General features: G+C 32.6%; 1 protein-coding gene across 8 annotated transcripts in view; it reads right to left on the reverse strand.

Annotated features, from left to right (window-relative positions):
• The window catches only part of LOC127707937 (multiple PDZ domain protein-like), a 189,105-nt gene that overhangs the window by 150,031 nt on the left and 22,653 nt on the right, over positions 1 to 16,421 (reverse strand). For all 8 annotated transcript variants that reach the window (XM_052212723.1, XM_052212752.1, XM_052212715.1 and 5 more), the window contains exons 5-7: positions 10,660 to 10,879; positions 3,825 to 3,959; positions 1,945 to 2,268 (exon numbers count right to left, since the gene is read on the reverse strand). In XM_052212723.1, the coding sequence (XP_052068683.1) occupies positions 1,945 to 2,268; positions 3,825 to 3,959; positions 10,660 to 10,879 (679 nt within the window). The remainder of the gene's footprint in view (positions 1 to 1,944; positions 2,269 to 3,824; positions 3,960 to 10,659; positions 10,880 to 16,421) is intronic.

A 16,421-nucleotide genomic window follows, 5' to 3' on the forward strand; every position in this document is an offset into this window, starting at 1 on the left:
TACACCTTACAATCATTCCATACACCAAATATAGTAGACCTATGGCATACAGTATAAGAAAAACAGACCAAAACACAAAAACTTAACTATAACCACTGAACCATGAAAATGAGGTCAAGGTCAGATGACACCTGCCAGTTGGACATGTACACCTTACAGTCCTTCCATACACCGAATATACTAGACCTATTGCTTATAGTATCTGAGATATGGACTTGACCACCAAAACTTAACCTTGTTCACTGATCCATGAAATGAGGTCGAGGTCAAGTGAAAACTGTCTGACGGGCATGAGGACATTGCAAGGTACGCACATACCAAATATAGTTATCTTATTACTTATAATAAGAGAGAATCTAACATTACAAAAAATCTGAACTTTTTTTTCAAGTAGTCACTGAACCATGAAAATGAGGTCAAGGACATTGGACATGTGACTGACGGAAACTTCGTAACATGAGGCATCCATATACAAAGTATGAAGCAACCAGACCTTCCACCTTCTAAAATATAAAGCTTTTAAGAAGTTAGCTAACGCCGCCGCCGCCGCCGCCGCCGGATCGCTATCCCTATGTCGAGCTTTCTGCGACAAAAGTCGCAGGCTCGACAATAAAACTAGAGGTTCCTAAGAGCTTGGCATTTTGATGTTTATTTTCATTGTATATACTTTTACATGTAGCAATCGAAAAGGTTTTCAGGAATCACTTCTTATAGTCAAATATACATCTTTTCAAGCATTCTAGTGAAAGGATAGCAAATAAATGGTTTTTTTTTCTTTGATATAAACATATATGCATGTATACTAAAAACAAGTCTGAAGTTTATGTGACCATTAGACCAAAACTTTAACCTGATGTTGGATGGGCAGACAATGTAGACACAGACTGAAACACATAATTCTCCTGTTGAGAGAAAAATGTTTTCAATGATTTGACATTAAGTCATAGACAGTATATCCCACACCTTTGCAGTTACACAACAATATCACAGGTATTGCCTAGAATTGTGGACTCATTATTATGAATTGGATAGCAATTTTCCCGGATTTCGTGGGAATATAAAATTTTTTAAATGTTTAATGAAGAAAATACTTTCTACGAGCCTTTATGCAGACTTTGGGTAAACCATGATATCAAATGTCCACTAACATATAATTTCTTCTCAATCCACAATGAATGGGGAATGTGTCCATGGGACACAGATGATGCCCCCACTTGCATATAATGTTATGAAGGGACATAATTCAAGAAAGGTAAAAAAGAAGCTACCCAAATTTGTACTAGATCTGTGTTTTGTGGTAATAAGCATTGTGTATAAGTTTCCTAACATTTGGTTGAGGAAAACTAAAGTTAGAGAACGGAAACCATTTTCGAGATGGTCCTACGGACAAGGGTAACTCTTAATGCCCCCTCCAGTGACGACAGACGCATAAAAATAAGTTCTTAAACTTACTTAAAATACTTTCTACAAGCCTTTATGTAGACTTTAACAAAACCATGATATCAAATACCCACGAACATATAATTTTTTCTCAATCCACAAAAACTAGTAACAATGTACAAAAATAAATGAATTAACAGTACTGTTGAATATGATCTCAAAATTATTGTGTCTCACAAGCTTGTGTAATAAATATTCTAGGAGGTATACATCCCTAATGCAATACTCACACAATAACCCTTCTTTTATATGGCAAAATTTAAATTAGCAAGAACACCATATTTGCTTACTGCTGATATCTACATTATGCAGTACTTATGCAACCAAGAAAAATTGCATGCTTACTTCTGAAAACATTCTAAATAGATTATAACTTTTGATTAAATGCTACAGGGATTATAACTTTTTAGTACTTCAACTCAGATTATATCTTTTTATTGCCAAACTATAAAATGCAATAATGTACAACAAAATTTTGATAGATGCTTGAGCATATATACATACATGATGAACTTGTACAATTCCATCCATTCCCATCCCTTGGTTAAACTGCTGCTGCTGCTGATGGGAGTCAGCCATGTCAGGAATGGTCTCTGTTGTATCTAATAAAGTATTTATTTGATGTAAATGTTCATCTAACTGATGAGTTGGAACAATTGGAGCATGAGGAATCTGCATTGTAGGCGGCTCTAGAATTGGCCGAGCCACGATTAGACGAACTTGACTACCAGACTGCCGTAGAACCTGAGCAACTTGTTCTGAGCTCATACCACGAACATTAACATCTCCAATTTGTAAAAGGTGATCACCACTGTGTAAACGTCCATTCTGAAATAGTTCACAAAATGAATTTTAAAAAGCTTCATTATTCCATATGCATGTAATGATAAAATAAATTTGGAGACATCATTTAATTATTCAAATTTCTGTGTTCATATGTAATGGCTCATAAAATAGTCTGCCCTTGAGAAGATGTCTTCAATTACACTGTGTATGGGTTTTGTGAATCAATGCACCATTCATTTGAATAATCAGGTAGGGTGACCTAAAGTAGAAACCAAATGGTATGAAGGTATTGTCTTTCAACAGATGATAAAATAGACAACATATGTTCCTGAAGATGCCACTCTGCATAACGTAATAAACTTTCAACAAAGTGGTTACTTTGAGTGTGGTTGTCTTATGTGGTCTACCAGTTGTCTTACTATAATTACCCATATACAATCATTATATACATGAATCATTCAATGAACTTCTAGTATGGTAATTTATCTGTAAACCGTTTCACAGATGACAACGGATATGTTCCAATTGTTGTAATTACAATCCTGCCCTTTTTTCCCTGAATGTGACCTACCGAATTAGACTTATCACTGGTTATGTACTAACATGAGCAACACTACGGGTGCCACAAGTGGAGCAGGATCTGCTTTCCCTTCCGAAGCACCTGAGATCACCCCCCGTTTTTCTATGTTGTGTTTTGTGTACTATTGTATGTCTGTTTGTCTCTTTCTTTTTTAACCATGGCATTGTCTGTTTATTTTGGACTTATGAGTTTGAATGTCCCTTTGGTATCTTTCGCCTCTCTTTCACCATTGTATCTTTTATAAGTTGTTCATATTTAGTATACCACTAATTATTTTCAATAAGATAGCATATATGATTTATGTTGGCATGGACAAATTACATAGTAACCATTTAAGGATGATGCATACACAAGTGTCGATTCTTATTCATCGAATTCAATTTCTAATTTTTTTTTTTTTTTTTTTAAGAGTCATTGCATTGGTTTATGAGATATCGTTTGAAAAATCAAAGAAAAATCTATATTGCGTAATGCATGAAATTAATTCCTCATAAATAAAGATCTTTACAAATAGGAAATGTTGAATTGTTGTTTACCTTTCATTCCTGGATTGCTGATTTATTGAAAGTTAACAAATATATACTTCTATTGTATAGCAAGAACATATTTCATAGGGAACACAACCAGTAGTGCAAATAAAGCTTCATCAGCGACAAAAATGTGTTTTAAACAGTTTTTCAAGCTTTGCTATAGAATCTATAAAAGGGTTATTGCATGAATATTGATGAATAGTATCCCTCATAAAATATATATTGCACTCTTAAGCTCATGCAATATAAAAGTCACTGGACAATTTTTACCAATCTTCACGCAATAACCCTTTAATAATCACATACAATGATACATATGATTTTAACATCTGCATCTCTATGATTTTTTTAAATGAAGCCAGTTTTGCATTTGTCGCTTCACCTTATCTTCAGCATACTTAGAACACGACTAAGCAAACAATACTAACAACTTTACCTAATCAGAAATCTTCAATGAAATTTTGTCCTTCTCAATCCAAAATACTTACAATATCAGCTATACCACCAGGTAGAATGGTCTTTACAACTACTCCTGTACTACGACCTCCAATAATGCCAAATCCTAATCCAGTTCCGTCATTTATTAAGTCAATTACTTCAATTTGAGTCCATTCTGTATTCAGCTGAAAGTATAGAGTAAAACATTAATATTTTTTTTTTTTATCATTTATCATTTTAATGTGCAATGTTGTTTATTGTTTTAATGTTGCACTTCCATGTATTCTTCATATGATTTTTTACAAAGCAAAAGTTCAAATATTAGCAAAGAATACATTCATTGCAGGCCACTTTTTTCCTTGGTTATCAATAAATAGCTCAGAGAACAAACTTCAGACACGTTTATTTAAGGAACCAAACTTATTTTTATTGCTAATTTTTATCACTGACAGCTACATGTTTGTATTTCAAGTATATTTTTACCGGTTCTGCTTTAATAATTGGTTCAGATCTAACAGAGGAAGTTGATGATGCTTCTTGAGCATCTTGACGAGCTTTCAGATAGCATAAGGCTGTTAGTACAGCACCACACATAGAATTTTGGTATGTCCGTCCCAAAGATGATGCCATTTACTTGCCACACTAACCTTCATTATTGTGTATAAATATTTGTCAGCACGGAATCTGATTCAAATGTTTTACACAAAGTCCAATATAATAGTATTTGGCATTCTTCGGTAATCATTACTGTTTTATATGTGAAGAACCATGGTAACCAAATTCCTATATTATATAATTTGACTCTTAAATGCATCACTTTGGTATGATAGAGACCTGTGACATTTCTCCAGTTAAAGACTTAATAATTCGTTGTCATCAATATTCCAAGACTTGACGAAATAAAATCATTAAGGATTAAGCTATATCACATTCGATAATTTAAACAACTTTCTTGGCATCAAACCATTTCCATTTTATTTTCAATTTGAAACACTTAAGAATTTGCATTAAATCCACACTTTAGTTTATTCAATAATCCTACACTTTATTTCATTGAAGTTCTAATGTCACTGTAGCATCCCCTTTTATTTAATTGCTATATAATATTTCTAAGTTTTGAGGTAATTATTTGGCAGCTGTTTCAATAGAATGCTTTGAAGACGGAATTGATTAACTGTTTTTTTTTTTTCTGGCTAGACAAACCTATGTCCCATAAACAGTTTATCTGAACCAATCATTAACTTTGTTTGAGGAAGTACTTCTTCTCAAGGACAAATTAAGCTTACTTTATTACTGAATCTCGACTCACATTACTATAAAGCAACAGTTTACAAAATTAGAAACAAGAAGTAGAATTTATCAATGGTTATGTTGTAATATTTTTCATTTTATGATCAAGGTCAAGTTTACTAAGTTGACTCAATACTACTAGAGTTACAATGATTTTGCTTATTTTTTTTCTCATTTCCTTATTTTGGTCATATAGTTCTTCAACTGATTCGGTTCTTATAAATCCTTGGCTTTCATATAATTGGCTTTGGGCATTCCTGGTGAAGGTATATCCAGATAAGCACTTCGGACGCATGAAAGTTATAAAGTGTTGTTTTCATATTTTAGACCATTGGCATTATTGGTTAAATATGCAGATTTATCATGTTATAACCCAATCATATTTTTACCAATTATTCTTGCAACTAGTCAATTCAGTTCATACATATTTCAACAAAAGATATTCAAAAATTTGGTAGGTATATTAAAATCAATACTGCTCAGATAGACAACTTGATTAACCCGAGTTCAACCTTTGCTTCATTATCTGACATTTTTTTTAAAGAGCTCATGATAAAATCAAAATATTATAGAATTGTACATTTGCAAGGAAATTGGTTTAGACATCATGTATGCTTCATTCTGAAAAAAACATGGCTAAAAAGCTGCTAGCTGCAAATTGAAACTAAATTAATAGAAACTACCAAATTTTCAACAACAAATTCCAATTATAAAATGCTCCGCTGGGGCGCAGCTTGATACGACTGCAGAGGACGAACCCTGAACAGTTGGGGCAAGTATGGACACAACATTCAAGCTTGATACAGCACTGAATTTGGATTGTAATTAAATATTTGACACAGCAAAGGTTTCTGACACAGAATGAAAGTGGTCTAAGAACTTAAAATTTTTTAATTTACCTATTCAAACCATATCATTATTATTTGCTTTTATATATAAATCAGAAATAACCAATTTAAAATGGAAAATTTCAAAGAAAAAAAAGGAAAATAAAATCCCCCCCCAAAAAAATTTTTTGAACCCCCTTATGATTCATCACCCCCAAACTCAATCCCAGCTTTCCCTTTGTGGTATGGTACCTTGCAGTACAATTTCAGAGAGATCCATACACTTCAAAACAAGTTATTGTCTGGAAACTAGAAAAATGCTTGTTTTTTTGCCCCTTTTTGGCCCCAAATTCCTAAACATTTAGGGCAATTACCCCCAAACTCAAACCCAGCTTTCCCTTTGTGATATGGAACCTTGCAGTACAATTTCATAAAGACCCATACACTTACACACAAGTTATTGTCCTGAAACTAGAAAAATGCTTGTTTTTTTGCCCCTAATTACTAATATTTTGAGGGAATTACCCCCAAAATCAATCCCAGCATTCCCTTTGTGATATGGTACCTTGCAGTACAATTTCAGAGAGATCCTTACACTTGAACACAAGTTATTGTCTGGAAACTAGAAAAATGCTTATTTTTGGCCCCTTTTTGGCCCCTTATTCCTAAATGTTTTGGGCAATTACCCCCAAACTCAATTCCAGCTTTCACTTTGTGATATGGAACCTAGTAGTACAATTTCATAAAGATCCATACACTTACACACAAGTTATTGTCATGAAACTAGAAAAATGCTTGTTTTTTGCCCCTTTTTGGCCCCTTATTCCTAAAATTTGGAGGCAATTACCCCCAAAATCAATCCCAGCATTCCCTTTGTGATATGGAACCTTGTGATACAATGTCAGAGAGATCCATACACTTACACACAAGTTATTGTCATGAAACTAGAAAAATGCTTGTTTTTTGCCCCTTTTTGGCCCTTAATTCCTAAAATTTTGAGGCAATTACCCCCAAAATCAATCCCAGCATTCCCTTTGTGATATGGAACCTTGTGATACAATGTCAGAGAGATCCATACACTTACACACAAGTTATTGTCATGAAACTAGAAAAATGCTTGTTTTTGGCCCCTTTTTGGCCCCTAATTCCTAAAATTTGGAGGCAATTACCCCCAAAATCAATCCCAGCATTCCCTTTGAGATATGGAACCTTGTGGTACAATGTCAGAGAGATCCATACACTTACACACAAGTTATGTCTGGAAGTTACAAAAATGCTTATTTTTGGCCCCTAATTCCTTAACTGTTGGTACCATAACCCCCAAAATCAATCCCCACCTTCCTTTTGTGGTATTGAACCTTATGGTAAAATTTCATTGAGATCCATTCGCTTAAACTAAAGTTAGAGTGTAAAAACTAATGTGTCTTCGGACGACGACGACGTCATACCAATATACGACCACAAAAATTTTTTTGCGTTCGTATAAAAATGACAAAAAAACTATAAAACTAGTGCATAAGCACCCACAACAACTGATGAGGTTGATAACTTGGAAATGTATATTGACATAACTATGGAACAACATTAGAATGTGTACCATAAACCCTGCATAATATAATAGTTCTAACTTGCAAACTTTAGGTCAAGACAGGTGGGAAAAAAAGGTAAAAAATAATTTTAGTACCATTATTAAATTTTTCGAATTGGAAATTTACCAACTTATGTTTCATCGAAATCATTCCAGTACTGAAGAGTTAGCTACAAGGGCATGTTTGAATGGTTTTGTAAGAATTTGACAAAAGAAAACACACTTATGTTAATAGAAAGAAAATTAAATGATAGAATTTTTAAATGAAATGTGCAATAAAAAATTAAAAAAATTAAATTGTGGTCACCATACTTGTTTTCTTGCTACTTGACAAAATATATTAATTTACTGTAAATTCCTTTATAAAATTAAATTATCTGAGTTATCTCCCCTGAAATAACTTAGTTTTCCATTTTTTATCCCTGTTTTTGTATATAAAAATAGTTCGCATAAATTAACAATAGGACAAAATCAAAAAATTTTATTCATTCAAATGAAAAGTCTAACAAATAAATTCCATTTCTGCATCAAATTTGCTAATTTCAGTAAAATCTAGACTGACAATTTGCAGCCATTTGCAAAAAAAGATTAATTTAGTACGTGATTAGTTCTATTGTGCCTTCAACGTTTTAGACATTTGGTTCAATGCATTTCAATATCCTTTTAAAAACATTGATGTAAGAAGATTAAAAAGATTTTTTGAAATAAGAAGACTGTAAAGCAATTGATCTGAATATGCAAAGGACTGTAAAGCTCATATATATATATATATATATATATACAGATTATGCAATTTGAAAAAAAACATGATGGAAAAGGATGGCAGAAACATGAAAACAAACAAAAATCTTATGTTTTCTCTGCTTGACTTCAGGAGCCTGTAGTACAGTGGTTGTCCTTAAATTGTGTCTCTCATATTTGTTTTTCTTAAATTGTTTTGTTATCAATAAGGCAGTTTATTTTCTTGTTTGAATTGTTTAACATTGTTCATGCTGGTGTCTTTTAAAGCCGACTATACATATGGGTTTTTCTCATTGTTGATGGCCGTAAGGTGGCCTATAATTGCTACTACCACTTCATTTAAACTCTGGCAATCTTACCACATCTCCTCATTTTTATAATAAGGAGCATAAAGCATCAATAAAAACTAAATCTTTTTCTCCCATGAAAGCTCCAGATACTCTACAATTAACTGTAAACTACTTTGATTGAAAAGCATATAATTTAATCTATATAATGGTACCTCTGGTTGTTATCTATAGACAATTATTGATTCAGAAAAATTGGAAGTGATCATTAATTATTCTGTGCTATTAATTTGATGGTACAGGTTTAGGATATATCTACTTCATCATTATACAGAAATAATCAAACAGACATTGTATTTATCCTATGTTGTTGTATGTAATCCTACTGTTATAATCATTACAAGGTAGATATAATTAATTATTTACATAGGTAACTCATGTTATAATGCAGAAATGGTAGAAGCTATGGAGAGCTAATTCCCTTGTCTTTTTCAGTTATATCAGAAATGCTTTGATTGCTAACTTACAAACTAAGTGGAAATATGATACATGAAATATAGGTTGTGATGACCAAATTATTTGGCAGACATTAATAAGCCTCTAGCTTCAATACTATCCAGATTATTGATTTATAAGGAATAATTACTGATATCCTTGAGACATTTTTTATCTGTCCTTCGTGGATGGATAAAATGTAGGTCAAGGTGATCTATTTTAAAATGAAGTGTGTTCATTAACACCAAGCCATTCAATATGATTGTAATTATTTATATCTAGACCTCAACTCCTGACTACAGAAAACACAGAGCTTAACAAGCATTAACAAATAGAAGAGGAAATAAAGAAACTAAATATCCACTGCCAATCTACTTTAGACATACAGATTAACCACAAAAGATATTGCTAATACCAGGTTTTTTTTGTATAGAACAATGCAAACTGAAAATATATCAAGATCCAGCTGAGACAATTTCTTTATTGTACCAAATATCCAGAAAAAAATTAAAATAAAATAAATGACCTCTGCAATACAAACTGTGGATCTTTTCACAAAAGTGTTTTGACTAAAAATGATGGTATATTAGACTGAAATGTTCATGACTTACAAGTAGTTTTTTCTTCATATTTTTTGTGAAATGAGTCACTGGTCTTTTATTAGTAGAATTATATGAATAAAAGGAGATGTTGACTACTAAGACCTCAATGAGCCAGCTCCCCAACATTAACATATAGGTGTGCCTGTAACAAATGTCAAGCTCTCTTAATCACTTAGTTTTTAAAAAAGGTATGATTAAATTTAAAAGGCACTGCAAACAAATAACCAAAAAAATACCAAGATATAACAAAAGTCAACCACTGACAAGGTTTCTGACATGGGACAGACACATGAACATTTGGTGGGGTTATACTTGGTTTTTTTTTAGATCTCCACCCCCCCCTTTTTAATCTCAATCAGAGAAATAAAATAGAGACACATGTACCTGTACAATAGAAATCAGTACAGGAAATACATTTAACCTTACAATACCATTATACCTATTAACATGTTAAAGGCTGATCAATAATGATGCACTGTGTATATGTTATTTAATTCAAATGGGCCTACTTGTCCTTAATAATAAAACAAGTACAAAAATACATAAAAGTCATCTACTTAAATGTGTAAAGTCAGTGCATTTAATGAGTCCATTTAACTTTATCTGTAAAGTGCTGTCTTGTACAATATTCAAGAAGGAAAGAAAACAATTATTTTCTTTTAATGACATTTTCAAAATGGCATCATTAGTCTGTTTACAACTGATAAAATAGGCAAATTGCACTTAAAGACATTACTCCCACAAGATTTGACTATGACTGACCTACTGTTGACGTCTTTTGTGGTCAACTTTCAACTGTGCTATTGAATAATTCTACCTATGATGTGAAATCATTCTGATTCAGAGAATCTTTAAATCAGTGCAAAAGGTAAAAGAAAAAGTGGCTACTACCTGAATAGAATCTGAATTATAACTATGTTTGCACATACCTTGGAAAATGCAAAAAAGAATTCTTCATTGACCTTTAACGTCAACTCAAATCAATTAAACTAAAAATATAGGTTACTTACACCCATACAGGCATATTGCATATATTGGGTTGAATATTAACTTACAACCATATCGGCTGAACCCTCCGACTGTACATTGGACAACTGTTGTTTGTGGGGACTAGATGGTGGATCCCCTTGCTGGTTTGGATATTGCCCTCTGGCTACCACTAACTGCACAAGTCCCTGTGCGCTCTGAAGAATACGGATAGCCTCGTGGTGTGACAAGTCTAGTGGCTGTCCATCTATAGCTAGGATCTGATCTTGTTCTCTAAGTCGTCCATCTCTATAAAAAAAACGATCAAAATATATAAAAAATTTTAAATAAGAGAAGAATGTGTCTGAGGATACGAATGCCCCGCTCAAGCTTTGCAACAAAAAGGGAAAGATGGAAAGATGGAATGATGGATAGACCGAAAGACAGAAAGACGGAAGGAAGGACAGTCAAGGGTAACACTTAATGCCCCTGTCGTCTACAGCGGGGGCATAAAGAAATGTATTGCTATAAAACATAAAACTAACCATACAGCATTATCAAACTGGCATTATATTCTAAAATGATATTTTAAAATTTTGCTTGAAACAATTTCTATGGCATAAAAAGACCATTTCACAATAAATATGTACACAACACACCTACCTGAGAGAGGGAGTAACTCTTGAAAATTCAAGGAGAAGGCAAATACTTTTCAGATTAATAATAGGAATTAACAAACTACTCATGTAATGTGAGAAATTAAGTGATCCATTGTTGGTGTTTAACACAACTATCAGCACACTTGGCTTTATCAGTCAGACAGTTAGTATTGGTGGAGTAAGTTAGAGTACTTTGAGAGAACTACAACCTTTCACAGGCATTCCTAGTCAAAAGAAATCTGAATCGAATGTGAAAGAAGATTGAAACAAAAAAGTGCTTCTGCTGAGGAATCCAATGATTGAAATTGAAACAGTGTTTTTATGGACTTGTTAAACCTATAGGATAATAAAATCATATACATTTTCTGTTAAAAATGATGGAAAGATATCCATGGAGTCTAAACTTTAACATTAAATTCTTTGCCACTTCCATGACTATTCCAAGCTCAGCCTATATGTTGACATTTTGTTTTTATGTCAAGAAATCAAATCGTTTTTGTTAACTAGCATTATAGTGAATATATACTTTGCCATTGTTTGAGTAAACCTATTATGAGATGAAGTAGCCCTAACAGAGTAGACTCATTTATAGTTAACAGCGCTTCCTTGTTGGTTTAATTGAAACATGCATCAATTTTCATTTAGACATTTTCAAACAGACAGCAAAGACCTCACTAAGCTGTGTAAAAAACAACCTGTCACATATAATATTCAAATCGTCTTAAAACTGGATGACATATTCCAGCAGACCATTAAGTTACATCTTAATAAATAGATTAGTGTCAGTTGAAGGTGTACTCAATTAAAATCATTATCATTTTCTACATGTTATAATTTTTTATTTCATTTTTCTGGCAATTTATTCAATTGAAATAATCAATTCAATGACAAGTAATAAGGTGGCTCCCAAATGGTCAAATCCAACCTGTGACCTTTTGGGGTTTGAAGAGCAACTTTGCAATCTGACATCTCATTTAAAAGGACCTGAATCCAAACTTTAACAATTTTCAAAACACAGGATCAGATCAGTGAAGAACTGCATAGGTTTAAGTTGGCTTAAAAGTGACATGGTGACCTGAGGCAATTTTAAAATGGACCCTGTGACCTAAGGTTGGTCCTCTACTGGGGCCCCAATAAGAATACAAATACATCAATACAGCTTTAAATTGTTCTGTTTGGTAATACATTTAAGTACTATTTACACAGACAGAAAAGATGCTAATAGATGCATACCAAATTACAAGCTATTAAATATGTCTTTTCTGAAAGTAATCCGATCTGATAATTAAGCCAATGTGTTTGCATCAAGGGCCTGTTATTTGAATAAGCTATGCCATTATGGTCTTAATTAAAACATTTTATGTGGAGAAAATTTCATTAAAATCTCAAATGAACAACAATTTATTTAAAAGAATAGCTTTTTCACAGTTTGATTAAAACACAGTGTCTTGTTCAAATACCATGTACAAGTGCCAATATGTGATTTTTAGTCGCAGTTGATCAGTCAATTAACAGGATGAAGTATTAAATCGTGGATTTCCCATAAATACCATTAAATAATTTGATTTGAATCTTATGTAAGTCAGTGAAAAAACATCAGAAATTTGATTACAATACAAAACACATCAATAAATTATGAACCTGGAACAAAATGTGAAAGAAGAATATTGATTTCCTCAAAACATACAACGTCAATTATTGACAAGGTATATACATAGATTATACAGAATGAAGCAATTGAAATGTAATGTTCGTTAGGATTTTAAAAAATGCATTGAAACATATGCTCTAGAGAACGTTAAACAAAAGACACCACAACGGTTTTTTTTTTTCAGTGATGAAATATTCAATGGTGAGTCAGCAACAACTAAGCAGAAAATTTTCGACAAATGGCTCTCCTTAGAAGTATCTTTTCATTGATACTTAATAATTCAGTAAAATAGAATTGCTTTCTGAGTTCTAAATAATGAAAAATTGAAAAACCTGAAATCAGAAGGTCCGAGTACACAGTTATTTCGTAGTGCATTTCTTTTAGACAATAAATGAAAATTAAAAAAATCCCACCTGCGCTTTCTCAATAATATTTTTACAGTGTGTTGTACTAATTTTGGGACAAATTATATCAAAATTATAGAAAACTTCATCGGCTCTAACTCAAAATATGCACAATTTTATGTTAAAGGGGTCTTCAAATCTTTTGACAGCTTCCGAAGTGCTAATTTTTAACATTTTTCAGCTGGACCAAATCACTACTTTACTTTAAAATTCATGACCCAGATTTTTTTACAGTGTCATTTCACCCCCCTACTTGCTATTTGAGTCATAAAACATGGAGAAATAAATTTGGAAGGGGTATAAAAAAAATGGCAAGTAACACACTGTCCACACTAGGGACTACATTTGTGGACAACGAAAATCAAAGGACGATAACTGTGTACTCGGACCAGAATTATTTCTTTTTTACCAACTATAATTGACCTACCATATGTGCGTTCCCTAAAACCATAGATGTATAAAACTATACATCTATGCTAAAACTGATCTAATCACAAACCCTTAAACTTGTAACCTATACAAAGTTTCTATTCAATGGACAGTGACTGAGGGTTCAGGGCCACATAATCTCCATGGAAATTTTAAGGATATGCCAATGCTAATGCAACATCATACAAAATATCACTGCCTTAGCATTAGTGCTTCCCCTTAACAAACTTGAACAACCTATCAATGACAATGTTGTTGATGCAGGCAACTTTTCCTATGCCGGAAACAACATGCCTAAGTTTAGTTATGAGAGACAAAAATTGTGGAAAACTGATACTTTCAAGCTGTTTAATATATCCATGGACTGAATTTTTTTTTCAAAATTCCTCATTTGACACAGAACTCAAACTCCTTCGGTAGCTATCAACCAACTATTCAATATATTGATTCAGGCATTACAAATAATAAACTGTTATCACAGAGATATGTCTCGCCTTTTTGTAATTTTGATAATGCAAATGTTGAAATTAAAATTGCAATACTTTAACATGTAAGTTATACAAATATTCAAAGTCGATGAACCATGACTGAAGGTACATGGCTAAACAATCTCCATGGAATGAGATGTGCCAATGCTAATACAACTGCATACCAAATACCATTGACTTATTATAAGTCGTTCCCTTTAAACAAACCTAAACACAAACATTAACTTGTAAACTATGTAAAAGTTTCAAAGTCAATGAACCATGATCAGGGGTGGGGCTATATAATCTCCATGGAATTTATACTTGCAAATGCCAATAAATTTGCATACCAAATATCATTGACTTAACATTAGCAGTTCATCTTAAACTGATCTAATCACAAACTAATACATGTAAAGTAAGCAAAAGTTTCAAAGTAAATAGACCATGACTGAGGGGGCAGGGCCAAATATTCTCCATGGAAATGAGATGTGCTAATGCTTATACAACTGAACACCAATTAACATTGACCTACCACTAATGGTTCCCCTTGAACTGACCTAATCACAAACTAATACATGTTAACTTAGCAAATTTTTCAAAGTCTATAGACCATGACTAATTGGGCGGAGCCAAATAATCTCCATGGAAATGAGATATGCCAATGCTTATACAACTGCATACCAAATATCATTGACCTAACACTAGTGGTTCCCCATAAATTGACCTAATCACAAACTAATACATGTAAACTATGAAAAGTTTCAAAGTCAATAGACCTTGACTGAGGGGGCAGGACCAAATAATCTCCATGGTAATGAGATGTGCCAATGCTAATTCAACTGCATACCAAATATCATTGACCTACCACTAGTGGTTCACCATGAACTAGACCTAATCACAAACTAATACATTGTTGACGCCGCCGACGCCAACGCCGGAAACAGCATACCTATTTCTCGCTTTTTTACTCCGTCAAGGCGAGACAAAAAATGATGAAAAAATTATATTTTCAAGTAATTTTCTGTGATCTAGGTCCACAACTTCCGCAAAAATAAATCAAATGGAAGGAAACTCAACTCAATCTGTAACTTCTTAAAATATGACTATAAACATAACTTCTAATCAATTGTATTGTTAGAACCATTGCTCTCTATTAGCTTCCCAAGTAGGGCACTAATATGCAATAGTCAATACCTTTTTAATGAGCACTAAATAACAAAAAACTTAAATAAATAAAAGGCAAAGGATAAATGTTTATATCATTCTGACACTCATATAACAAATTGGTCATTTTTTTATAAAAAAAATATAAAATCTCATACATTTGCCAGCTTTGATTTTCTGAATTATACCAAAGTTATCATATTTCATGGTAAAATGTCAGCACATGTATTACTTCCATTGACAATACTGCGGGTTTAATTATCTTATTGTGAACCATTTTTATGGATTCCATAAGTAATGTGTATTTCCAATGCAGCTGTCCATTTGAGATAAAGTATTGGAAAAAATATCCAATTTAAGAAACACCCTATGTCAAAAATTTCAAGCCTCTAAACCCTCATATGATATCAGTAAATACAAATGGAAAAACACCCAGGACAAAGAAAGAGGCAAAAGATACCAAATGGACGTTCAAACCAATAAGTAAAAAATAAACTGACAATGCCATGGCAAAAAAGAAAAAGACCAACAGACAAATAACAGTATACAAACACAAACATAGGAAACTAAAAACTGAGCAACACTAACCCCATCATAAAACAGGGGGTGATCCAAGGTACTCTGGAAGGGCAAGCAGATCCTGCTCCATATGTGGAACCCGTGTCAACATTATCTACCGAGTTTCTTCACTTTTTCTTTCCAGGTATGTTGCTGTGTAATGTCACATCATTATTGATGTCTTAGTCATTAATGATTTGTTTTTTTATGGAATGCTTAAATTTTTTCTTTAATAAACTGTTATATAAATATAATCATATAATCATGCATTAAAATTTTGCAAACCATTTTTACAATATACATTAGATGGCAATTAGTATACAATTACACTGTAATGCCAGAGTTAACTTCTTACCACTATTTTATAGGGTGATAACAAACTTATAATTAAATAACAATAATTATCACCAATAAATTTTCTCAAGGCAGTTCAACATTTTCAAAAATACTACTGAAGTAAAAGCAATTTCCTCGGTGTGTAATTAAGCAGGATCTCTAATCAAATTGTTCCTTCTT

The sequence above is a fragment of the Mytilus californianus genome, unplaced genomic scaffold, assembly GCF_021869535.1.
Source record: "Mytilus californianus isolate M0D057914Y unplaced genomic scaffold, xbMytCali1.0.p SCAF_1, whole genome shotgun sequence".
Lineage (NCBI taxonomy): Eukaryota > Metazoa > Mollusca > Bivalvia > Mytilida > Mytilidae > Mytilus > Mytilus californianus.